At 37.9% G+C, this 27127-nt stretch overlaps 2 protein-coding genes across 2 annotated transcripts in view; one reads left to right on the plus strand and one right to left on the minus strand.

The window, feature by feature from the left end:
• Window positions 1-15934, minus strand: part of TIMP4 (TIMP metallopeptidase inhibitor 4) — a 45621-nt gene extending 29687 nt beyond the window's left edge. The window contains exon 1 of the mRNA XM_080386207.1: window positions 1759-15934. Within this exon, the coding sequence (XP_080242333.1) occupies window positions 1759-1888 (130 nt within the window). The 5' untranslated portion in view covers window positions 1889-15934. The remainder of the gene's footprint in view (window positions 1-1758) is intronic.
• Window positions 1-27127, plus strand: part of SYN2 (synapsin II) — a 196166-nt gene that overhangs the window by 126788 nt on the left and 42251 nt on the right. Inside the window, exons 6-8 of the mRNA XM_080386165.1 lie at window positions 15951-16013; window positions 18440-18582; window positions 23955-24029. Coding sequence (XP_080242291.1) covers window positions 15951-16013; window positions 18440-18582; window positions 23955-24029 — 281 coding nt within the window. The remainder of the gene's footprint in view (window positions 1-15950; window positions 16014-18439; window positions 18583-23954; window positions 24030-27127) is intronic.

Here is a 27127-nt window from a genome sequence, read left to right on the forward strand (position 1 = left end):
ACTGGTCTTCTCCAGCTCCTTTAGTTATTGTGCTCTGCTTACGCAAGATATTGCGGCCAAATAATTAATCCATAAATGCTTAGAGCAGGTTTTATGTGTACGTAATATGCAATGCATGTATAAATACCTATGCACATATTTATATGAAAGAATATCTACATCTCTATCATTTTATAATATATAGACATGCTATTGTAAAATGATAAATACTCAACAAAGGGATCCTTGATACACAACATTCCTTAGCCAAAAGGTACAGTTGACTTAAACAGGAATTTTTATAGAAGTGAGAGCTTGAACGTCAAGTCCAAATATAAAGCAGTTTTATTTTACAATCTTCAGTATTTAAATATAAATAAAAAGTAGCATATAGCTACCATTTGTAAGATGTATCTAAGAATGGAATACATCTTAATATATATCATAAGACTGGCCAGAATGTCTCCCCTAAGGAAGATGGCTCATAATGAGTATTTTGGGTTTCTTCTATACTGTGAAATTGTTTATTGAGGAAAATCTTTGTATCAATTCTGTTGAAAAACTGTCACTTGCTTGTGTACAGGAATGTAGCAGACTAATACAGTTAAATGTATACATATAGTTAAGCTCCTGGTAGCACAACTTCAGGGTTTTTTCGCAGCTTAAACAACCACAAGTTTGTAATGTCTGGTGTAGGTAACTTAATGAAAAAGATTGCTTAACACGAGCAGATTAAAAAACAATTTAACCGATGGCCACAAACAGAGCTGAGAGTTTGTCATGGCTACAAAGATTTTCTGTCAGGGTATAAAAGCAATTAATCAGTATGCAGAAGGTATTGCCTGCCCCATAGAGATGCTAATTTTGTGACACTTTAGAAACTCATGTTCTACATTTACTGTTCACACTAGATGGAAGCTAACCAGCCTTAGCTTGAGCTAATGAAATCAAAAGACTGCAAAATGTCACATATTTTCATCCCCATGCTGTCTGATTTTGAGATCTTTAGTTGCTTTCTATAAATTGTTTGACAACTATGCTCCTGCCTGAATATCATGAAACACAGTTCTCCTAAAGACTGGAAAGTTTTATTTATACAGAACTGCTGTAGCCAGTTTATCTGCAGAAAATAAAGGGCCTATCGGTTTCCTGCTCAAGTATTTTTTTGAAAATGACCCCCCCCCCCCCCCCCAATAACCAATTAAAGAAATTGTATAAATTGTAGTATAGCAGAACAAGGATCAAGTGTTTCAACATGTTATCACTGGGGACTCTTATCTTCTTTCCACACACCCCCACTCCCCCCAAAATGCTATAAAAATATCTATATCCATCGTTTACACATAGCAGATCTACTGAGATGGAATATTCTATTACAGATACTGTTAGCAGTAGCCATTTGAAAGTTCAGGTATTCTTCCCTGCTTACTCTCAGTTAGGACCTAATATAGAAGCCGTTCCTATTTAAAAAAAAAAAAAAAAAAAAAAAAAAGTAAAAATACAGGTATTTCAACAATTTGTAACCACAAAATGTTCTGGAAAAACAAGAAAAGCAGAACAGCTACTGTAGTTTGGGCTTTTTGGTGGCTTTTTTTTTTTTAATCCTTTGTTCCACAGCGCTCTCTTCGAAAAGGACCTCTGCAGTCATTTTGTTTTAAAATCTTTCAAGAGACTGAGCCCACCTGGTTAAACATATTCCTCTGCAGCTGCACAAGCCACCCTCACAGCAGCCAGAGTTGCTCTGTTCCGAGCTGCCGGCGCGTAGCCGGTGGGACTCACCTAAAGCCGAGTCGCAGATGAGCTGCTGCGGATGAGCCGGGGCACAGCTGCACGCCTCCACCAGCTCCTCCATCCTGTGGGTCAGCAGCAGAAGCACTGGAAACAACAAGGTGCTGGCTACAGCGTTCATGTTGCCTTAAGCACAGCTGGTCGGTCAGCCAGGAGAAAATGCTTTCTTACTGTTGGTTTTCTCTCTAAACTTCCTAACGGCTCTCTGAGTTCTTCCGCCTGCAGTTCAATTTCGGCAGGCTTGGGTGGTTTAGGAAAGCCCTCTAATGCTCGCTCCGAGTATATGCTTATGTTAACTGACTTCTAATTTCCCTGACATAGGACCCTCTTATTTATGGCCCCGAAACCAACGCCTAACCCCGCCTTCCTGTAAGGAAAAAGCACATCATTGGTGAAATTACTGTCCCAGGAGTGAGGTTATACCTTAGCAAGCCGTACAGTGTTGCTCTTACAAGTTAGCAGAACTATCCAAAATCAAAAGCCTTTACAAAAACAGCTTTTACGAGTATCTGAAGCTGATGTTATGATCTTGGCAGAGGAGAGAGATTTTCTCTTTTTCTAGTAAATTTCCTTCCAGTTTGAATATCAAACTGAGTTTTGCTACCTTCTCGATCTTCGTCAAGTAAACAAAGCTGTCCTTTTTTAAGCTCTGTTTTCATTTGCCGTCCCTGATCTTCCCCTGCACTTCTGTGCATTTTCTTGAAATGACGTCCCTGTTTGCAGGCTGGACAGAACTTCATTCATGAAAAGGAAACATTTCAATGCTCTATTTGTGAGCCTTGAACAATTGGTTGTTACAAGGAATAATGAATTAAAAATAAAAGCTGCAATAAAAGGCATTTTTTTATTATTTCATCACAGATTTGATTTAAAATAACAAGGAAAAAATATACCAATGGTGTATATAGAAGGCACGGCTCTTTCTCTGCATTTCTTATTAATGTACAAGTCCTAATCGACACAGATCTGCATCTGTGTTTTCTGGCTCATGTTATACGTGGAACACAGACATAAACGCAAGAGTCTGGAAATCTTTTTCAGCGTCAGACCTTTTGTTGCTGTAGCAATCTGGATATGTGCAACTTGTATCCCCCCTATTATGAAGAAGTCGTTTCATGAGAGAGCAATGTAAGGTTTGATTAGAGAGGAGTAAAATACATCAATAGATTGATATACAGGACAGGACTGCTTAAAGGACTGCATATTTTGTCACTTCACAAATCAAGCTTAGGTTATGAACTGAAAAATCATTAACCTGATTTGAACCATTTCAATCCAGACTCATGAAAATTTATTTTGCTGAGGCTGAGATTTAGGTGTACACAAAGTAGCTTGTCATCTTTATAAAGGTGTGTATATTTTTCCCAGCAGCAGATTTATTTTATTTTTGAACAGTAAGAGGCCAGTTTTACAACTCTTAGTGGTCTGATTCTTCTTTTTGTTTTTCCTCTCACACACCCCCCCCCCCCAGACACACATTCAGTCACAAATATTCAGAATTATTAGAAATGGATCTCATTTTTAGATTTTAGATCCACACTCAAAACTGAACCAGGAATGTTGTACAAGACGTCCTGATTTAGTACAAGCAGCTGTACATTGATTTTTATTTTTCCAGTCTGAAGTTTTGGCTTCAGATCATAAGGTTGGATCAAAGTCCAGGACTAACACCTGAAAATAATTTAGACCTGTTAACATCTCCGTTCTTACCTAGGGAAACTTACTTCTTTCAGGAAGCTTTTCATGTGAGTGAAAGGGTAAAAAAGATGTGAGGCTGAAACCTTACACAGGAAGTTCAAGCTACAAGGACACCAAAAAAAACCAAAACACAACCCCAGCATCAAACCCAACAGAAAACCAAAATGTAGCAGATATTTTAATGGCCCCTGTGGTCAGTAGTTCTAGGACTATTGATTTTCAAGTCTCATGTAAGGCAGAAGGACTAGAAAGTGATGAAGGAATTAACTGAGAGCCATTGATTGGTTTCCAGATGACATCACATGACTATTGCTATAGGTGATCTAAATAGACCAATTTGATTACTGTTCCAGTAAAATTCAAATAATAAAGAAATATGCTGGGCGAACTGTCTTCTCTAACATCGAGTGTCAGGCCTACCTACTCGATGGTTAATGAAGACACATCTTGGCTAAGATTGTCCAGAACAGCACATCAAACTGCAGCTCCTAAAGACTTTTATCTAGTACAAGCAAACTAATTGTACAACAAAACTAAAAATATTATGCTCATAACAAAATTTAAAAATCATTTGTGACAAGTTAAAAATCAATTCACAATTATCTTGTAGGCAGAGCTGAGAATTAAATACGTTCATTTGAATGTGTAGAAACATAACAATGCTAAAACTAAATCTCATACAGTAATTGCGCAAATGCCATGAAACCTCATTTTAATTATGATCTTATATAGTATTGCCTTCAGCTACCCCTGAAGTAATCCAGTTGGTTTTTAGAGTCTTTCAAAGCCATCTGTACATAGGTGGAATATTTAAAGCATGATTACACTTAGAGAAGCAAATGGCCATAAGAGCCATTTATAAAACATTAAATATGTTCCCTGTAGGTGCCTCCACACCTGCTCAGCATTGGAAGGGGTAGGCTTGGGATGCGTTGTACACAGCAAGACCTTTCATCAGTAATGTGGATTTTAGTGACGTTTGTGGCCAAAAGGTTTCTCAACCCCAGCACGCACAGCAGGGAAGGCGGGCAGGTACACCGTCGTCCTGGGGTGTGGGGGTGACTCCTCCAAAGCCGGCACTTGAAACTGGCTGTTCTGCTTCCCACGCAAGTCCAATTCATGAGCAGTGTTTTGGTAGGCGTCTCTCTCATTTCTTCATTACAACATTGGTACAATCTCATCATTAAAGTGTAAAAGGCCAACAAATTTTGAAGCCTCGGCAGGACCCCTATTTTCTGGTAAACTTTCATTCTGAAACAGTAAGTTTTGTCAAATTACTGTCAGAGTTTAGACAAAGACATATTTACATCATAGCATTTGAAAAGGATTTTATTAAGTCTGGAAATCCCTATACTCAGGAACATGCTCTCAGAAATGTTCAGCAATTTTAGTCTGTTTCTTAGAGGAGACAAATATTACCTGTAACTTCTAGTGATATCAGTACAGTGTTTGAGTACCTGTTACCACTGAACAGTATCAGCAAGCATTAGGTCTCAGTCTGAACCTTCTTGGACCTTTTTTTATTGTATATTGTTAGTATTTTTCATTGTATTAGGAAAATTCCCTTAAAAGAGTTTAAAAGAAACCCTAAGTTCTGTGTCAGAGTTAGATTTTGATCTTGTGAAATACAAAGATTATTCCCAAAAGAGATAGAAATATTCCTTGACTAACTTAAACAAAATAATCTTGTATCTTAAGTAATAGCAGAGAAATTATAGCCAAAGTGTTATAAATTTAAGCAGACTGAATACAGAAACAGTCTTTTTACTGTTTGCATAAATGGTCTGCAGTACAGGGCTTCTTTCACTTTGCTGTATGTGGTGATGTCACTTTTCCTTTAGTTTGGTCAGTAAGCCATGATGTCATAGCAAATTATGTTGTAGTGCTGGTGCAGGATGAAAGGCAGCAGGATGAAACAGTGCCCACTCCCTGGTTATATCGTTATACAGGTAGCGCTTGCTGGTAAAACCCAGAAAAGTTCATTTATTTAGGATTAGTCATTGATTCCTTCAATTAATTATTGACACCTTAGAAAAAAACCCTGGGCACTTTCTCGTCTCTGTCTAGCTATCTAGGTCTAGTACTGAACAACTAATTTCTGTTTTCTAGTAAAATGCAAGAAAATAAAGAGGATTGGGGGTAATCTGCTGTATTTGTTGATGTGTACAGCATTGAGACAAGGCAGGAGACCTGACTGCAGTCAAATCTATCATCAGCTTCATCTCTTCTCAGTGGGAACTCTAATTTCACACAGGATTTCTAATTCTGGAGGGGCTTTATGTGCTGTGGATTGTCACAATCCTTGTTAAGTTTTACTATGAAGCATTAGCATCTATCAACAGCCTTCTGGTCATTAATTACCATCATTGTTTCTTTCTTTTCTAACGGCCCCCAGAGACCCGTATTAAAAACACTAGCTCTCCTGTTGGCTGCCGTACGCACAGAGTCCCATGGAGTGAACTGCAGCTTCCTCCGCACTCCAGAGCCAGCTCCCACTAACTTTATATTTTCATCTCTTCCCTGGGACTTAGCAGGGGCGAAGGTGACCGGTCAGGTGTATCACCCTTACAGATGACATGGGCAGAGGCAGCGCTGCCAGGTCACCTCTGCCCCACACTTCTTTTCAGCCCTTCCCCACTGTGCCTGCCCGCTTCTCTCGCCGTCAGCCTTTTCCAGCACCGCAGGCCTGCAGGATAACCCCCCAGGAGCGCTGCCTTTGTCTGCCCTGTGCTGGTGTGTTATCTCCTAGCGCTGCTGTCTCCCCTCTGCTTTTCCATGTTTCACGAGGGGCAGCCCGGTGCATTCTGTTTGTAGATTCCTGGGTACTGACAGTCAGTATTTCTCTGGCAGGCTGGAGCCTGATGCTTGTCGAGGAGCGCCAGACTGTGTTGCACGGGGATTGTCTGTACAGCTTTTTCAAAGGCTTTTTAATTCTAATGAGCTATGCAACAGACACCTTGCTGTCCCTTCCAGCTGCCGAGCAGTTTGCATCCACACAGTGTCTTTTGGTTGCACTGCCTGCTCTGTACCTTAGCTTCTGGCAGTCTACAGAGCGTATTTTTTTATCTCTATCAATCTTATTTTCTCTCCGTTGTGACGAGCGAATCTTATTTTAGAACGATAGCAGGCAGAATTCTCCACGGTAATAGTATATCTGTTGCCTCCTTGACGCTTTGCCGGAGTTCTTTTCTCCTTAGTTCTCATTTGGCATTCCATTTATTTTTCCTCCAAACTACTTTTAGTTTACCTGATATAGTCACAGTGTACATCCTGTACAAAAACTGTACAATCATGTAGAAAAGTCAAAATTAGAATAGTATTTCACAAAATAGATGAGCTTTCTTGGATTTAAAATTCCAGTGTCTCCACTACAGCCTGCTTCGACAGGGAGGGTATTTATAGCTGTCACTTCCTAAACACTACAGTAAAACAACCCCATACGGTTTGTAGTCACAGCAACTTGAGTCCTTTTCTTTATAGGGTAAGTTACTTGATTTTAGAGGCAGCATTTTGCTGAATACTCGGTAGAATGGTAGGAACTGAACGAAACACTGACATGCCAGGAATCAAAATATAATTTGTGTCTGCAAAGATTTTGTCTTCTCCAGAATTTCTACTAGAGATCTATGGGAACCACTCTTTTTTATTCACTGCTATTATACTTAATGTTTTCCTTATTAATGACAATTTCTGGTTTCATGCTATACAGGTATTGGTAACAGAAGATTTTTCTACCACCAGAGCACTTCTGTGTTGATTTAGATAGCTATTCTTTTTTAATTGAAAAACAGTTGTGGGGACAAAGGTATTTTAGATGGATTTCCTGGTTCAAACCTACTTGATAGTCTCACTTTGTACATGAAGATCATGTCAAAACTTGGATTGATTTTTATGATTACCAAGAGGATTGATTTCTGAAGTCTTATGCGGTGGTGTTAATGACAATTGAAGGCACTGTGTAAAAGGGCTACTCAGAATTCCCAATTTTGCATCTAATCCCATTAATTCCAGTGGGGATTGAGGTGGCCCAGCATTTCCCTGAGGCTGATCTATATTGCACATATACTGTTTATAAGCCATTTTAACCCTCTGTTTTAAATAAAGAAATCACATTTAAGGTGCATTTGCCTGACTGTGGTTACCTGGCACACTAGTCAAATTAAAGCTCGACTTTTTATCCACTTGAGCTTTTAGATTTCTTTAATGTCTCTATTTCTAAAAAGGTAATGCAAACCCTATCAGATTCTCCTTGGGCTTGCCACTTGTGTAAGTATAAAACTTTACTCCTTACAGATAGAATTTTACACCTATTTCTTTCTGTCAAGGGACAAGGTAGTGGAAAATCTGGCTCGACGTCTCCGAATCATTCTTTGTGTTTGCTGAGAATAACAGCGATTTGAGCCTGATGTTTCTGCTTTTCTTAGTGAAGAGTGGAATATATTGGGCTACCCCTGCTGGTATTGGACAGCTTCTGCATGGCTAGGCCCACGCTTTATCTTGAGATTGTGTTTTCTGAAAACTGCATAGACCAGAGCAAGTACATCTTCCACTTGTTTATTGATTCAGGACTCTTCCTGCCTGTTTCTGGGAAAGAAAAAATGAATACAAGGCCACCTTCATTTTTTCACTTTTAATTTCCTTTCTCCAAAGTAAGCAGAGCAAAATTAGATTTAGGCTGATGCATATTCCACAAATAAATTACATGGAACTAGAGTGGTTAAATGAACTTTGCTTGGGCATTATTGGAAAGATAAATATTTAAACACTCAACTTGAGGTAAGTCATGTTTATGCAACATCTGGGTTTTTTGTCACTACTTCCTGCCTCCCCCTCCCCTCTTTTTTTCCTATGGTGGCTTTTCTAGTCAACTCAACCATGAGGACATTAAAGCCAGGGTGAACACTACCTTCAAAAAACTGTTTTCAGTATTGTGGCCAGCAGAGGGCTTTCTTTTTTTTCTTTTTTTTTTTTTTTTTTTTTAGCAGATGATTTTGCCTGGTTTTATTTTTATATACAGCTTTGATTATATTTTACATTATATCTTAGAAGAATTCAAAGTAAATTTACAAGAATTCAAATTATATCTCTTCGAAATAAACCAGCTTATATTCTGTAACCCTAAGCATTGTTCAAAAATACTTACATTGCAGAAGACCTTAGAAACTTTTGAGCATTTTAGTGTATGAAGCTATAAATTTTAATGGTTTATCTTAAATTAATAGACTTACAGTGAAGAAATGGCAGCATGACACTCTAGAAAGCCAGACTTAAAAATTCCAGACATTTTCTGAAGTAGGAAAGGTTTGGTATTATTTCCATTACCTATAGAAAAATATAAACAATAATACAGATTAAGACTGTGAAGGTTAACTATATAGCTGATTACTGGCTACCTAAATAAAACTTCACTTGAGATTATAGAAGATGATAATGGTGCCTGTAGGTACTGTGTAAATCTATCAACCTAGAATACTTCTTCCTACAGCAAAAAGCATGATATGCAGATCTATGAAATCTTTAGGTGGCCAGATATTAAAGATTAATACAATGAAATTATACTTATCTTTGTAAGCTCTTCATACAAAGGATCTTCAATTTTAAAACATTGATGCAGATGAAATGTTAAGAAGCAATGAATAATAATTATCCTTGCTAGTGTGACGTCAATAAGAGAAACATTAAATTAACTGGCTTTTTAGATTTTCATGCTCATCTAATTAGGAGAAGTGCTTCTAACTGTAAGTCAGCTTTACTATTATCAGATAACTTGCATGCATGAAATTTATATTCTCTTGAGTATGTTGGTCAGAAATTAAACTGAAGTTATCTATAATCATCAGAATATAGCAAATGGCATTTCATTTTCAAATTTGAACCTAGTTAAGAGTATACGGGCTTCGTAGTAGATAAAGTAATAAAAGGAAGTAGTTTTAGTGACTAGTCATGGTGGCTTTATATAGAGGTCTCTGGGCACCGTTACCACCTAGGAAGATGTCCTAGAGTGCCAATAACCAAGAGGGCTCCTGGGCAGACAGGAATGGGGATGGGGTGCATTTTAGTCATTGAACCTAACATGACCAGGTGTGTACAGTTCTGTGATTTCAAAGTTTATCTTTAATCAGGCAATGCCTTCAAAAATTATTGTGGTAAAACTATGTCACATCCTGCAACTAACTTATTCGACTCCATTCAGGAAAAAAAAGAAAAACAATTAAGTAGGATTTCTGACCAAGAGCTTTAGGTTTGGCTCGAGTTATAAAAGAATAAACTGACAAGGCAGAAATATGTTTGTAAAACAGGGATGTCAAATCTCTGATCGCTACACAAATCCTTAAGAGTGGACCTACATTCACCAGACTAATGGTGCTGCCAGCTGCCTCTAGTTACAACGTGTGTTTTGTTTCTTTGTAAAACACAAGTTTATTTTGTCAGGTTCACTGGAAGGACATGACTCTTGCTGCTATGTTCAAGTAACAGGATTTTTTTTTCCCCTGCTGCTACACTGGAGCTGCATGCACAGTACACAAATTTCAGTTTAAAGGAAATTTCAGCAATTAATTCAGGAGGAGAGAAGTATGAAGTACTTCTTAATAAGAAATACTACAGCAGACTAACGATTTTACTTTTTTTTTTTTTTATTAAAGAGCATTGAAAATACAGGTAGCAGTATAGTGTAAAAATAGAGCACTTCTTCATGAGTACCACATTGATCGGATCAGTATCCCTGAGCTTTATAATTTCATTAATTAACTGCTCAGAGGTCAGAGTTGTAGCGTCTATTTCAATAGCTTCCTTCCCACAGAGCAGGTTTTATATTGTTCATTGCTTGGGGTTGTTTGTTGGTGTTGTGGTTTTTTTTCATTTAATGCCCAACTGTATCTTCTTGGTTCTTCTGCACATACTGCCTGGCAGTTCCGAAGCGGTGACCTCAACTCAAGCACCCCAGGCTTGGTAGTCGTTGGCCTGCCATGTATTGTAGGCCAGTGGAGATACCCAGGTGGTTTGGATGCTGCTAATGCTGACTTTTACAAACACTCTGCGTTTGGATAACAAATGAAATCTTCCAGAAGAATATGGATTCCTTCCTTTTCTCAACAAGAAAAAAAATCTTGACCAACTTTTGAGAGGTCAGATACAGTTTTATCTTTAACTGTATTTTCTTAATTTGGGGCTGTCAGGGTATGCTTGGTTTTGTTGAACGCAGCCAGATTGGCAACTATAGTTACTTTGCTAGTCGCCTGTCAGTAGTATGGGAAACAAAAAGCAAATGGAAAATTGGAAATACTGTGTGTCATGAGTTCCTACTGTACTGTCTTTGTTCTTACTGAACTAATATGAGTAGATCCAGTGAAAAAGGAACGGCAAATCTGCAACAGCGAGAGGTGTTGAGGGGTTACTGTCTGTTTTATTATCAGTAATTTTAAAGAATTAAATAATATTACAGTTGCTGCTGCAAGTGGTTTGAAAGTATGAGTCTTGTACATTGGCCTCCAGTTTACCTATGGGGGTTGTGGAGTCCAGACCTCACGGCATTTAGAAACCCTACCAGTGAAGCTCAAGTCTGAGCCAGTTTGTCAGCTGCTCTCGTCCCATTGCAAGTACATGGCTGAAAAATCAAATCCACTCATTCCAGAAAAATCTCTCCTGTGAGGACTACCCCAATTAACTTGAAATGTGTTTATATGAAAAACGATATTAAGCCTAATACAGAATCAATTTCAGTGACATCCATACAACAACACTAAAAGAATTCTTTTCAACTGGACTGCCTTGAAAAAAATAAAATAAATGATAGTTAGGTAAAATAAAGTGATAGTAAAGAGTTAAACAGCATGCAAGTGAGCTCCTGAATGAAAAATCCTAATAGTTATTTGGATAGGGAAAAATAGACATGTTATTAAAAACACTGTATGTACTGTTGTATTTCCATCAGAGATTTAATTGCTTATAGCATTTAATCCCTCATTCTCCTTTGTCCTTGAACCCTTCCACAGTGCCGTTAACCAAGCCAGGTTAGACTTCTAACACTTAGACAGGTGTTAGCCCAGTCTGCCAAGAGGTTTTAAAGTATTACTGCTACGCTCACTAAGACTCACGTCAAACATGAGTGAGCTCCCAGGCTGAAGGTGCCCTGTGGTAACAACCATTCGATTTGTCTGGTCATTAAGTAAGTAGATTTAATTCACGCTATTAGTATACGACAGAAGCCATTAAACCATGTCATTTCAGCAAAGCAACTTCCATGCTAAATATTTCTCAGTTTGAAACTTAGGAATTTACTTCTGTTATCCAAGTTTTAAAAGGATTCTGCTTCAAAGATTCTTTACTACTGCTTTTTATCTGTGAAACGTAATCTTTTTGCTGTCCCATGGAACATGTCTTCAAGTTCACAGATCAAAGTAGTTCCTACCAGCAGCTGCACCTAGTGGGACATGGGACATGGGACACTTCCCATACGTGGAAGTGATCTGTGCAACTTATTTCATGCTAAGGTTCTCTTGAAATGAGACTTCAATTTATTTCAAATAACGATGTAAGAAGTTAAAAACGCAGACACGAAAGCATGTAGACTGAATCTGTCTTTTTAGTATTTAGGAGCTGATACATTTTTTTAATACTCAGTGACATTATTTTGATTAATGATATCGTATTAGCAAGTATCAGTAATGTATCTCTGTTGGTTTATATAGGGGTTCCTACAAAGACCCGTTTTTTCCAGTTGCTGCTAATCTTTATTATCAATCCAATCATATTCAGATAAACTATGAAAAATTGTATTGCATGCTTGACATATATTCTGTTTTCTCTCTAGTAACAATAGTTTATTGCATTGTTATTTAAGTTATAACAGAAGTCCTCTTTATCCTAATTTTTTAAAAAATATTCAAATGTATTTGATGTATGTTACACGTGTGTGCAAGAGTTCATGCAGTGTAGTCCATTTCCATTTCTCATACATATGAACTTGCCACATTTCTTAATATAATTTCTGTTGTTGGTCTTTTCTGATTGTTTTCCTCTCAACTTTTAATTATCACAGTAGAATTAATACTTTTCTGAATTTAAGAAAAACCTTGGGAAAATAAGCCATATGTTGTACAATGGCCCTTCCTCTTAAACAATACATTTCAAGGAGAACATGCAGTAAATCCTATTAGTATCAGCTGTGTTTAAAGCGGATCCGTTGATACATGCTAGCTCTTCTTCCAAGGTATCCCTCTACCAAGTAACTATAATGTAAATTAAAAGGAAACCCATGGAGCTGGTAAGTTTTCACTCACTATCACAGTTGTATTGTACCTCATGTTTACCCAAATGTCTAAGAAGCCTTGAGACTGCCTGTCACGTTAAGACTGAAATTAACATAAAAGAGCAGACTGGGAAGAGGGGAGGGCAGGACTCAGATCGGGTTTTCTATATTTCTGGTAAGAAATTTCAGGCTTTGTTATTGCTTGACAGAGCGATGCCATGCACAACTGGAAACCAGTTAGTGGTAGGGAAGCAACTGCGTGATGGCATGTGTCTAGTCCCCATGTACAAAGGGAGAACTGTCGTAATTAAAGTAAGAGCAGGAATGAAGACAGCGCTGTTCAAAACCCAAAACAACTACAACTCCCTCAGCCCTGGATTCATGGGCTGGTCACAGGCGTAGACAGAAACAAGAGAAGCACTGGGATGGCTTAAGATTTGTCTTCCTTCGATGCTACCTGCTTTTTCTTCCGTCTGATGTTTGAAATGCAACATGCAGTGCCTTTTCCACCTGCTGCCAGCTCTTTTCTGTGTCTGTGCTGGGATGTGGTATCCCACAGGAAATCTTGGTATCAGACTCCACAGCAAAATGAACTCTATTGCCTCAGATGATGTTAGTGCATTTTTTGAGGGAGAAAGCAGTTTCTTTTTTATTCTTTTTTAAGTTAGTGTTTGTTCCTGCGGCCTGCAGAGGATTCCACAGCTTTGGAATCATGGGAAGATACGTGGTACTGTTAATTACAGGAGCGCCTTTTGTATCGCTATAGTTACAGGTCTGCCAGCATTTCCATTACAAAACCCGGTTCAGTGGTTTATAGCTCAGTCATAAAAATGTGGTGCTGCCCTTATGAATTTTGAGTCAGGCAATGATTTGTTCGCCCCCTCCCCAAAAATAATTTTTTTGGGGAAAAAAGTGGCTAAAATATGAAATATTAAATTATGAAAGCAATAAAAGACTAGATGTTGACTATATAGGGCTTTGCATCCCTACAGTTTAGCAAAATTTTTAAATTTGCTGTATAGGTGACCTTTACTGTATAATGCTTTTGCAAGTGCTTTTGGATATTTTGAGTGTAATCAATATTTTTCATGCTTACATGCCTTAACTTAAATTGATCAAATTGAAACAGATCTGGAAAAGGCAATTAAATTTATTTTTGGATTTAAAGACCAACACTTGAAGTGGTTCCTACACAAGAGTCTAAATAAAAGACTTTCCAAGTTTTCATAGTTACTAATTCCTACAGTGTTAGTCTAAGTACCCAGAATTTCTGCCAAAAAAAATGCAAGTTACTTTTACACAGGCACTGGAAAGTGGCAGCTACAGTTGTGCGTGTGACACAAAGCACCAACAGATGTGTTTCAGAATGGTCTGCTTGCCTGTGGCAGTAATCCTTGATTTCAGATCTCGAGGATGCCCTGGCAGAAGATAAACATATATGACACTTTACTTAACTAATGGATTAAACTAACTAGGATTGCAGTAGATTTTTTGTAACTGCAAGTCTTTAAATTGAATCTGGTGTTCTGAAAAGACCCACTAGCCCCAGCTTTCAGTTTGATGCAGAAATCAATGGAAAACCTCCATGGCCTGTGTTGCGTTGCTGACTGCTGTAGGACCCTGCAGTTTCATCAGGCTTTGAAAACTCTGCTGTGTTAAAAGAGTAGATCCAAACATTCCTCCTTTTTCTTCTCATCAGGCAGAACAGAAACAGAGATTCTGTCAAAAACAAAGCAACTTGATTTTGTTTGCTTAGATGTCCTTTATATGTTTAAAAAAAAAAGTCTGAAGAAAACAATATTGCATCAGTATGCATTTTAGGAAAGTCAGAGTAAGTCCTTTAAGAAAAAAAGAAAAGAAAGAGCTTGATGTATTGTGCTGGGAATGTGACGGTAAGTAGTGCAGAGTATGTACCTTGCAGTGGATGACCACTTGTTCTCATGCAGATTAGCCTTTCAGCTAAAGTATTTTTAAAGCAGGCATCCTTAAATCATATTGAAAATAAATGTTTAAAATATAGGAAACGTGTGTGTGAATTTTAATTAGCTTTATAACCCTACAAATAGTTCAGGATGTTACCAAAAGCCAAGTGACCTTCCTGTTCTTTATCTCTTGATCTTAATGTCAATATTTACAATCCCGTGACATTTTCCATGTATAGCTGTTTGTGTTTGTGCCTTTCTGTGCACTGTTGTGCAAAGCACAGTGAGATAAGTGTGAACTCCATTTAACCTCTTGACAATCCTTTCTAAGTATTCGGAAAATAAATTTCTCATAAAATTTCTTAAGAATTGTCAGCTTATTTTCTAAAGCATCAGGTTTGCCTTTGGTTGTATTTACTGTGTTAAAATTTGGTATTAAATGAAGGCTTCAGACCCCTTAACACTTACTGTTCTGCTGCTCCCCAGTTTAATTACAAGTTGAGGGTGGTGTGTTTTGTTTTTTTATTCTAGTTATAATCCAGTTCTACTAAGTACTTGTATTTATGCTTGGTTGATAGAGGTTCAATATATGTGCATTTTAAGTGGAAGAAAAAGACAAAGAAGGGCCAGCTGTACCCATGTCAGGGAGATCTAAAACTTCTTCACATGAATGATCTAAATAAACCTGGGTATTCACAGAACTTTCTGAGAGACAGAATCATTATCATTTATTGAATAAAGCGTATTAATGTGCCTCTGTATATTCCATTTCCTAATCAATGGCTGAATTATTACTTGCATTCTATGCAGAAGCTGGAATCTTTCCTAGAGAAAGGATCTGCCTTTAAAGAAAGGGGGTTTTGGTGATTTAGACATCATTGCTTTCATAAGTGGTCACAAAAAGAATTTACAACCCTGCTAAATGATTGAAATCAAGGGGAAAAGATGATTGATTTGACAACAACGATTATAACCTTGGAGAGTGTGAATTTATGGGTCAGAAGATGCCATAGCAAAACATAAATAGGAAATAGCAGAAATTCAGTTTAAAAAGTGAAGTCAAAAGAATGGCATACAAAAAAGTTAAGGTAGAAGTACATCAGTTGCTTGTACTGAGAATAACACAGCACTCAGAAAACACACACGTAATTCATCAGAACACACAGTCTGTAGTAACAGTTCAAATAACAGCATGGCAAGAACAGCTTTGGCTGCATTAAGGTCATGCTTAAATAATTTTCATAAATGATGTAGTTTATTCATTTAACTCGTGGCTGCTATCTCTAACATGTCTTTTTTGTTTCCCCCCTTAGCTAACAATGCCAACTTTTCCTGTTGTTGTGAAGATCGGACATGCTCACTCAGGCATGGGAAAGGTGCAGATGCTACTTACTGCATGTTAGGAGGCTGGGTGTTTGTCTAAAATAATTTGCATGTTCTTTCATTTCCTGGATATCTTAAATTTTCACTGTCTAAATTCTGTCTTGGATACCTACCCTTGCAAATCTCTGCTTGTATATTATTCAAGAAAGCATCTCTTTTTAGGAAAATATTAAAATGTGTCATATATTTTCACATTGGTGCCTTTCCAGTTTATGCATTGTCCTATATAGGATGTTCTTTGAAACATCCCGAGATGCTTTCTCGAAGCAGAACCTTATCTATTAATTTAGTTGACTGCAATGAAGCTATTTAAGAGTCAAGGTCTGTTTGCACAATCCAAATTTTTGGACCTGGGAATATAGGAAGGTTTTGCCTTAGTTCTTTACTAGTTTCAGCTTGATACTGAACTTTTATTCATTTCCTATCTTAATGTATTCTCTCTGATTGTTTCATACCACTATATAACTGCTGCTTTCTTTCTCCAAAGTAATTGCATTTCAGTGGTGAGTACAGTTGTTTTGATATCACTTATCTCACAATGGTGCTTCAATGGGATATGATTTAAATCCCGCTTTCATTGATATCAGTGAAAATTTCTAGTCATTGCAGATTAACCACTTTCTTTCAATGAAAACACTTCAGTGCTTTAAGTGTTTTAGATTTTAAAATAAATCATCAGAGAATAGTTACATTTATCATTTTGAATCGCCAAAAGGTCCATGAATGTATTTGCTGCTAGCAATAGAAATAGAGAACTGGTTTAATTGTATTTTGTTCAGTAATTGTGCAAGTTGTACTGCATGTTATGTTTTTTTGCCTATGACTGTTTTGCTTTATTTCGTACTTAGTAAGCGAGTGAAAATCCAGCAGCCACTTTAATTGAGAGCAGAATTAACCACTAATTACTTAAACTGCAGGTTTTGTGGATTGCAATATGTGAAGTATTAGAATATTTATACTGTACTTTCAATATTCACCTCTCACAGAAAAGGGAAATAATGTACAGAAATATTCAGCATGTCAAATGTCTAGAAACCAGATATTTTAGGTATAAAATATTTTAAATCCTTAAATAATAAATACCAGTCTTTTGTAGCAACATGCTTACTGTCAGAGTCCAAATAAAGGTTTTCCTCACATCCCAGTCCTCCCTAAAGGCATTGCTAGGACTAGTGTTTCCACTGGTCATAACTAAGCTTGCATATGCTATAAGTTTTCAGAAACTAAGTTGAAACCAGGCATTGTGTCTGGTTTTGTGACTCTCAAATGGCAAATTACTCTGTATTCTCTGTCTGAGAGTTGAGAGCACGTACTTAGTCCTTATGACTTCTTTTAGCTTCCCCAGACTCCATTTAATACACAAGTCCCATCTCACAGCTGTGGCAGTCTGGCCTGCAGGTTCCGTCTGAAGTACCAGGTGACAGTGGGAGCAAACAAAGCTCCAGGCTTGGAAAGAGTTGCAAACTCTCCTAATACTGGAGAGCATGAGAAATACTAATCCCTGCCTCCTTTCCTCACCGTTCTGAAATGCAGTTTGGGTCAGTGTGTTGGAGTTCTAGTTTCCCTCTCCCATTAGCCCTAAGACTTCTCTTCTGAGTCACCTTTTCTCCCAACGCCAGCCAGCTTCCTATAAGTCAACCGTAGCAATGTGCCCTCCCTGTCCAAAAGTAACACCTCTGTCCTCCATCTGTCCTCTAAAGTCTCCTTCTCCCTCTCCCCCGAAATGAGCATTCCCCACTTTTCCACCTCCCTCTTATTTCAGGATGTTAAAGTTGATGGGTTTAGTACCATGATGGGTTTAGTACCATTCACCATCTTGGCACCATGTTCCACAACTAGGAAATCCTGCTCCTAGAAGGCTGGCTCCTTGCAGAGAAGTGGGAAAAATAAGAAAAAACTGGTTCTGCCGTCTTGAGCCAACCCTCTTTGCTCCATGTGAATGTGCATCCATCAGGATGAAGGAGCCTTCATCCCCTCCCTGCTGGGAGGTACATGACGTGACAGTCCATGATGGGCTCCATATGCACTTTTACATGAGCAATTTACAGAATCAGCAAGAATTCTGTATAAATTAGCATTGCATATTATCACACCTTGAAAAATTCTAAAGCCTGCAGATCTAAAATTAACAATCACTACTTAAAAGAAACAATTGAAAAGCAAAATAAAATTCCACTGTCTGCAAATTGCTTTCTACAGATAAACAGGTAATATTTTGCCTAGAAAAATAGATACTCTTGATACAGGAATGTTACAGAATCTAGAAATCAGATGATATATCCTCTACTTTTTTTATAAACTGGTGCTATCAGAAACATTCTTCTCATGAATGCCATTTGCAAATGAATTCTACATTTTATTCCTAATCACTCTTTTTTTCTTTTGTATATGCTGTTTATTTGTGGTATGATGACTACAGATCAAGGTAGACAACCACTACGATTTTCAGGACATAGCCAGCGTGGTAGCACTTACTCAGACCTACGCCACTACTGAACCCTTCATAGACTCCAAATATGACATCAGGATCCAAAAGATAGGCAGTAACTACAAAGCATACATGTGAGCCAAAAACTTATATTATTTCATCCTTTTGTTTCAAAATCAATAAGCACCAGTACGTTTAAGAATGTTGGCTGAGCTGATGTGGTGACTATGCCTCCATTGTCATACTCTCTGGAAAGACAGTATTTTGGACTTTCTAGATTTATCAAAGGTTTTTAAGTTGATTGTGACTGGGAGGAGGAGGATAAGACAACAGCTGAGCCTGCCAGGATGGGTTTCCTGCTAACCTTTGTTTATATTTTTAATTTCAAGAAAGGAGCAGTTGGAAAGGGATTTGTTTTTCTAGCAGACTTGTTAAATCAAATTCCTTTGTATCTTTTCACCAATTTAGGGTAAGATTTTCTTCTCCCTTTAAGGACAGTTAGATGACATTCATTCACACAAACGTGAATCATAACGCTTCAGTGTAACAAAGTAATCTCCCTTTAACATAATGCATGTAAGAAAAATTCTGATTTTTCAGTGGCCTTTGCATGTATAGATGAAAATCTCTTCTGATTTTAGATTCCAGGTGTTTGTTTAAAGATCATGACTATACAAGAGGCTAAAGGGGTATTTCGGTTTCATAGACAACATTAAGCTAGAGCAGCAAAACAGGTTATCATGTAGTAGTTGAGCTGTGGTAACTATGTTTATTCATATTTTTACTCTGTTTCAATTGCCAAGCAATGTAATCCTACATACACTCATTTTATTCACCTTTTTAAGGTAAATTAGATCATCTCATGTCTTTGTTCCCTCATGCTGGCAATTCTGAGGCAGGAAAAATGAAACAAAACATGGATAAAAATACACATGTGCATTTACATATGCACACACCCCTACACAGGCGGAGATACTTCCTTAGGAACTCCTATAACATTGGAGGGATCGGAGGTTTCTTATATGTTGATGGTTGTCAGGAACAGGTGCAGTCAAGTTCTTTATCAGTGAAAACAATGGAATTCCAAGCAAACCATGAATACTAAGAGAAGCAAAAGTTGGAGCTGTGTTAAAATGCTTTAAAAGTTTTATAATATTAAAGACAGGGCTAGCATCAAGTGTCAGGTAACTTAGGAACCTAGAATTTAGAATTCTACAATTTCTAGTATGTACAATTAGAAATTTTACATTTATTTTCTTAGAAAAAAATCTTTTCTGTCTAATAAAAAATATTAGAAATTATTTTTTCTAATAAAAAAACTGTTAGAAAAAAAAAAGCCAACAAGCTTAAGAGAAAGTAGAACCTTTTGCATGCGGTGAGAGGAAGGGGCAAAATATATCTCCTTCGGTTGATATTGGAATGCCACATACTCATGCCTCCACCCCTGAGACTTTACTGTCACAAGGTCAAACTGTGTGAGCAGCTGCTGGCCTCTCCTGACATGTGACTCGAAGGGGTATTTGAGAAAGAACATCAAAGATGAGGCCTTTCAAGAACAACTCAAGTAGTCCAGCTGCCGCTGACTGTACATCCGAGGGGCCTCAAGAAAACACAGAACTGGGTGGAAATACTGTTCACATAGGTCAGATCCATCCAGCAGTATGGACACTCAGTCTTCTGCTTTATTTTGAACCCAGAACTATCTTAAGTTTTGCAGAAACAGTGTGTTGGAAATTTGAGTTGTACACAGCGACAAAGGCAGGACACAGAAATAATTGTGAGGGTTGAGATGTTTCTGGAATCCTTCGCCGGTGACTTTCAGCGTTCTTAGCGATGCAGCACAGAAACTCTGTAACTCGAGGTTCCTACAGGATTTCAGGTGTGTTGGGCCTACCCCATCTCTCCCTATATGCAATAAGAATCATAAACAAATGCTTCTGAATGATACAGCTTTTACCCTCTGGCTTCTCCGGGGAAGTTAATTCTAGTTCTGCTTGTTTGTCTTACACTGGTGTTCCAGATTGTTGGCTTGCACTGGATTTAGCCCTGTGTCTGGAGACATGCAATACCGCCATACTCCTGCATCCCAAGGTCTCCTCTTTCCTATCTGTCCAAATCACAATTTGGTCCAGTCCCACCGCTTTCCCCGACCACCACTTTCTGTCTCTTACCCCTCATGTCTAACTTTTTCTATTGCCCCAGGTTCTCCCTTTCCCCTTTTATTCTGCTCAGGGTTGTTCTACGGCCTTGTTCTCCCTCTACTCCCAGTTACCAGTCACCCTTCTTTCTCTGTCTCAGACCTTTTCATACAACTTCTGCCTCTTCAAGGCTGCAATAGTACTTTTCTTTCTTGGTTGCTTTGACAGGCAGATTCCTTGTGTTGTGCTGCCCACCTCTCCCCTCCCCTGTTGTTTATAATAAACGTAGTGGAATGGTCTCTCTCTTGCAGCTCCCAGCTGGCAGAGTCATAGGAACAAGGCCCAACACCTCATGGTTATGACACACTGCCAGATACAAGTTAGTAACTTGATGGTTCACTCCCTATGGTAAAAATTGGACATTTCATAGGAGAGCACCCTACATTTTTTTCCTTGCCTTGAAATTTAAGCGCTGTTCAGTGTCTAGAATAATTTTGGAAGAGTCAGCCATGGTAAATTTACCATTTTCAAATATAAACGTTTCTTCTTTACAGAAGAAGCAGTTGGCCTAAGGAACAGCAAAAAATAAGTTAAAATGACAGCCTGTTCCTCCTACCTTTTATTTATTTTTAAGTTTCTACTCAGAAATTACGGGTTCATCCAAATGCTAAAAGCCTAGCAATCATTTTTTCTCTAGATTCTTTCACACAGTTAAATCACACCAAAAAATGAAATACCAATCCATTGTTACAAAGCATCATGAAAAGGAGAATATTTACCAAATGTCTGAAAAAAATCTTCATGTGTGTACATATACATTATGTTAGTAGAATAATGTTTTACAGCTGGTTCCCATTTTGTTCTGTGACACAGGAACAGAGTACTTAGAGAGCCACCACAAAAAGTACCAGCTGAACATTTGTTTTTGTAGTTTAAAGAGAGTTATTAAGAGCTTCAGTTTTAAAATTCTGTGGGAAATTGTGGTATAAGTGGATCCATGACTCAAAACATTGGTGCTTATCATCTGTCAGTGGAGATTATAGCCAAAATGCAGCACTGGATCCCTCTAAATACCACAGCTCCCCAAAACGCTTTGTGACGCATACTTAACTACACTTTGGTACCATTACAGAATTCATCTGACTTCAAGGAAATAGACTTAAAAGGGTCACATACAATGAAGAAAAACAGAAATACAAACCCACTGCATCTAAATCTCCTCTCCAAAAGCAATACTCTGAATCCGTAACTTCATGCACTTTGATCAGAAGGGCAATAAAACTGAAGAAGAGCACATCAACCGAAGGACAGTGCTATTGAATCAAAGCTCTAAGCAGGCTACCTACACAAGAATTGTAGTTAGACATTTCTGCATATTTTTCTGATGACAAGTCCCTGTCCCAACAATTTGGATTGCTTACTTTAAATGGTATTAAATAAAGCAGAAGGGTGTTGGAAAAGGGGAAGCTCAAGTTACTATGAATTGTTTATGCTAATCGTAATTCCTTTTCCCCCAATTTTAAAACAGTTGTTCCTTCTTTGCAAAGATCAAATCAAGTGGAAACATGTGAAGCCTAATTATAAAGTACACAGAAGTGTTAGGAGTTGTTTCCTATATTATACAGTATTTTATTTAGTAAAAGAGGAGGAACTAACAATGTGAAAGACCCTTAGCAATTATCAGGACAGAAGTGAAAAAGGATGGGAAAACTACATATTTCAGTAGAAGAAATCATGTATGAATTACAGAAACCACGTCTGAGGTTTAAGATGACAGTCTGGTTGGGTACTTCTGTCTAATGGAACCCCTGTTGTTTTGGAGTTCTTCTGTGTCATGTACCTGGCATCAACAGCTCCAGGCTGCAAGCTGTTGAGATGACCCCAGTCAGGTCTGTGTCCATAGCAGCCCTTTCAGTCCTCATCTGGTCCCTACGGTATCATTGCAGCCAGCCAAGCATCCAGTCACAAGGCTTCTTCAGGTCCCGCAGGGGACCTTTCACGCTGTGGAGTGAAAGCATGGCTTAAAGCAAACCATCTTTTCTTCTCTAGTCAGTAGTGCTGGTGTGACATCTGTGCAGGTGAGGAACCTGAACCAAATACTGGCTGAAAGTCTTCAGGGTGATTATTTTTTTTTGGTGTGATGTGGTCACGTCTTGCTTCCTAAAAGACACCTTAAATAGTAGATGCTGATGAATACCTTTAAGTCTGCAACAGAGTTGAATTGAGATTTGTGAGAAGTATTATCTCTCTGATGCAGAATATGGGTTGAGTAGTAATGAACTTAAAAATTTAAATTTGTAAGTAGACACCTTTATGTGTAAATAACATTTGAAAAACTGAAGCAGAAATCACAAAATAGCCTTATTATTGGGCAAAGTTACCTTACACACAGCACTCAATATGCATGTTCCCCTTTCACTGCTTCCTCCCACAACAACAAAGAACATGGCAACTTAGAACAACTTGGTACTTTAAAATTCAGCTAACTTTATGAGACTCCCATAGAAAAGTCAACATTCCCCCACAATTGCTACTGACCCTCATAATTAGGTTAATAGAAAAATGGAGAGAAAACTATAGCTGCTGCCTAATATATTTTTAATGCATTACAGATGTTCCCATTATTTTACTAACTGAAAACACTTCATAATTTGTATCCTTAGCCTATTCCCAGTACAGCATTTAGGTTTCAGAAAACAGTAATCTTCTCAGCCCTAGTAGCAGTCCTAAAGTCTAAGGAGTTTTTTTTTCAAAACTTTATACGAATCTTGGGGTTTTTTTTAGAGATTAAATAGAAGATGATATACTCTAGCCCTGACGTAAAAAATTTAGATTATGTTAGTAAACTAACAAAGACTGAAAACTGGAGGGGAAACCAAAATCCAGTCTAAAAGAGATCTGATATCACTTCAGAAATGTTAAAAACATAGATATCTTGATTTTGAAGTATTGTGACCTAACCCTGTAGTGGTATGGATTTGAAATGAGCAGCTGAACGTTCAGCTTCTTGACATTTACAGTAACGGTATGTTACAGGCTATTCAATACATGCATAACTGATAACAGCTTATTGCAAACACTTTCACTTAATCATGGTAGTTGGCTGTTTTTTTTTTTAAAAAAAAGAGCCTGAAATGATAAATGAGGAACAGAAATTTCACAGTACCATCAGACTTCATGCCTACAGTGAAGTATTACTGACAATTGCAATGCCTGTTAGAATCCTTTGCATTTTAAATGTTCTGTTACAAGCTGCCAGATATGAAAAACGTTAAATACTGCGGTAGTTTCATGTGAAAATCAGAGTAATTTAAGAAATAGTAAATATAATACCACTGGCTGTCTTTGTAATATTTTCCCCCTTTCAGGAGAACTTCTATATCCGGAAACTGGAAGACAAACACGGGCTCTGCAATGTTGGAACAAATTGCTATGTCAGATAAGTAAGTTGAGTCTCTTGTAAAAGGTAATTAGAAAAAAAATAATGGAATTTTATTTTAAATTATTTTTTAAAAAATTGCATTGTTGATTTGCAATTCACAGTAAATGCATGTCTCCCATTTCTTTTGGAAAAAAAAGTTCTTGAATGAAATGAGAGAACATGAGCCAAAATTTCCACGTTGACTTGTCTCAGAGTTAACTACCCAAACTAAGTACTAGCCTTAGGTGCTTACGTGCACCCTTGGGTTCCTACGTCCGTGTCTGCACTGAGAAAACTACTGGAATTCCCTTCAGAAAATCTGATTTTTCAGATTCAACCTGCCAGTCATTTCCTCTCGTTCATTTGCCCTCTTTTAGCAAAAAGTCTTACCCCATGCCACCATGCTTTTAACCTTTCTCATTCTACATCATCTATTGTAACCAAGCAGTCTGGTCTTAATTTTGCCTATTTAAATCACATTTCTCTTTTCTGGCCTTCATTCCTGCTAAATTATTTATTTTTCATTTTTGAAATTTCCACGAAACTGCACTGTGATTTGCTGGAATATAATGAAGCTTATTTCCCTCATGTCATCATTCCAGCTCTGTACTCTGGTTTTCTGTGCTTTTCTTTTTCTCTCCCATCCTTATGCTGGATACTTTTTGCAATCCAGTCAAAAACATTCTCCTTGTAGTATTATTTTGAAGCTCAGGTCTTCTTTTGACATGATTCTTCTCTCAATACTGTCTATTTGCTCCAAGCTCCTCCACAACATACAGACCTCTTTCCCCCTGCAAAATAAATCTGTGAGGTTTTTTTGGTGGCTATGAATTTTCTCTTGTTCAGTTTCTCCAAAGGTTGCTACCAGTGGAAGCTGAAAAAAGTCTGTATAATAAAAGTGTGATTTGAAAGGTGTTTTAAAGTTCAACAGTAGTCTTTTTCTGGTGGTTTTTGGGAAAAAAAAAAAAAACAAAACAAAACCAAAACCCAAACTTAATAGTCTTTTGGTTTTTTTTTAAAAAAGTCTGGAACCTACAACTTGGTCCTTCCTGTGAGCTGAGGGAGACATGGGAACTGAACCATTGCTTGCCCTGGAAAGGTGAAAACAAATAAGACAGGAATTACAGCTCCCTGCTGTCCAACCCCTGTCTAGACTGTGTCCTCACTGATCTCCCCTCTGGGGATGGAGTGGAGCCACATTATTTTCTCTTTCTCGTTCCCCTCCCACCTTCCTTTAGAAAGTGAGGTTATGTCTTCACTGAGAGGGAAAGTGTGCTGTAGTGTGGGTAATTACAGTCCATGAGCTATTCCTCTGTAAAAACACAGGCACTTGAGATTTGCCGTAAGGAAAACTAAACACTATCTAGTGTGGGTAAGGAGTGCGGAGGGCCAGCCGGGCCTAGCGGCCTCGCTGCAAACGCTCTGTGTGCTCTGCCTCTGCTGCTGGCTTTGGATGTAAGATAATGAGAGCCTCATAGGTATTTTCCTGTTAAAAAACACTAGCTGACAAAACTAAACTTCTTTTACGCTGATGAAGACAAACGCATAGAAAATTTGTGTTATTTTGTATTATGTGGATGTTTTCTTATAACAGAAAGGGGTACGTATCACATAGCCCCTCTTTTTGTTTAATTACCCACTGAGGCGAGCAAAGCAGAGCAAGGAAGGGAAGGGAAAACTGAAGTTTTCTGAAGAGTTGAAGTAGTCTAACGGCATACCAAAAGCAATCAAATCTGATGCATGTGCATTTCATTTATAATAAGTGTCATGAATTAGGAAGTGTTCTGAAAGCACTGCCTGAGTTGACATGGTTGATTGAATACAAATCTGAGTCTAGAAATGTAGAAAAGCAAGAAGAATGTGGCACAGGAAGGGACAAGGACAAGGCAGAGAACAAGCCCAGTCCAATGTTACACGTTCATATCGACGCCTCCGTTTCAGAGAGGCACTGCTTCCCAGATAGAACCAGAAGAAGAAAGACCTATACCAATTATGCACACCTCATCTGGCACACCAGATATTTCATGTCGCACACCTGAGGAACAATACTTTATGACCTGACAGCTCTAAAGCAGCTGCTGCATGCTGTATTGGCTCTGGGAAAATAGGAGCCACGACCTCTTGTCAAACCTACTGTGCAAGCCTGGGGTTTAAAACACTGCAGGCTAGTCCATCCAAGACTTCTCCTTCCAAATGAAACTATATTTTTCCAGCTCTGTGTTTGTTGGCAGAAGATAGACTATTAAAAATACTTTCATAGATCTGATTGATGTTTTGGTACTTTAAAGAAAATGTCATCTTTTTTTTTCATACAAACTCCAGATACTTACTGTTAATGATGAGTTTTGCTGTCCACATGACTTTCCAAGATACATGTTGGTTTTTTACAGCAAAAAAAAAAAGTTATTTATAAGCAAGTGCATGCAAGCAGTCAAGTCAGTGCATCTACAGATGTTGAAATTGTCAAGCATCCAAAAAACCCTCTCATTTTGGACAAAAAACTTGTTTCTCACAGGAAAAAAAATTATTTTCATTGCTAAAATATTACCATCAGGATCTTTTCAAACAGTTGTATCAATTTCTTTGTATTCTGCTCAAAAGAAAAACTTTTCCACTGGAACAGACTTTATGTAAGAAAATATAAAGAATATGACCTAACGAGTTTGCTTGGAAAGGATGCTATTACTGAAAGTATTTATGTATGAGTAAGACTTTCAGTCCAGGAATCATTTTCCTTTGATCCTGTAGTGAAGTCAAATGCTATGTTTATTACATCAATTTTTTTTGCAATGGAAAATACTATGATGTGGTAAATCTATCATCATGGCTCAAAGGCTGGAACAGGAGAGAGCAGGAGAGGGTCTGTAAAAGGAAATAGCTCTAATTTACACTCAAATGCTAGCCAGTGAAAGAGAAAAAAAAGTTCATGATAAATGGCTGCTTTAAAACTGGGGGTTTTTTGAAGCAAAATGTGCCCTTCAGTTGGTAGAGCTGCCTGTATAACCTTTCAGGATCATATCATCGCTTACTGCTGCCCGTGCGCAGCTATGCTGTCAGTTAATGCAAGTTCTCAATGTGGTTTTGTGCCCTATGAGCCAACTCTTGCCATTGAGCAACACA

Source organism: Falco punctatus (assembly GCF_963210335.1).
Source record: "Falco punctatus genome assembly, chromosome: 4".
In the NCBI taxonomy this organism is placed as follows: Eukaryota; Metazoa; Chordata; class Aves; order Falconiformes; family Falconidae; genus Falco; species Falco punctatus.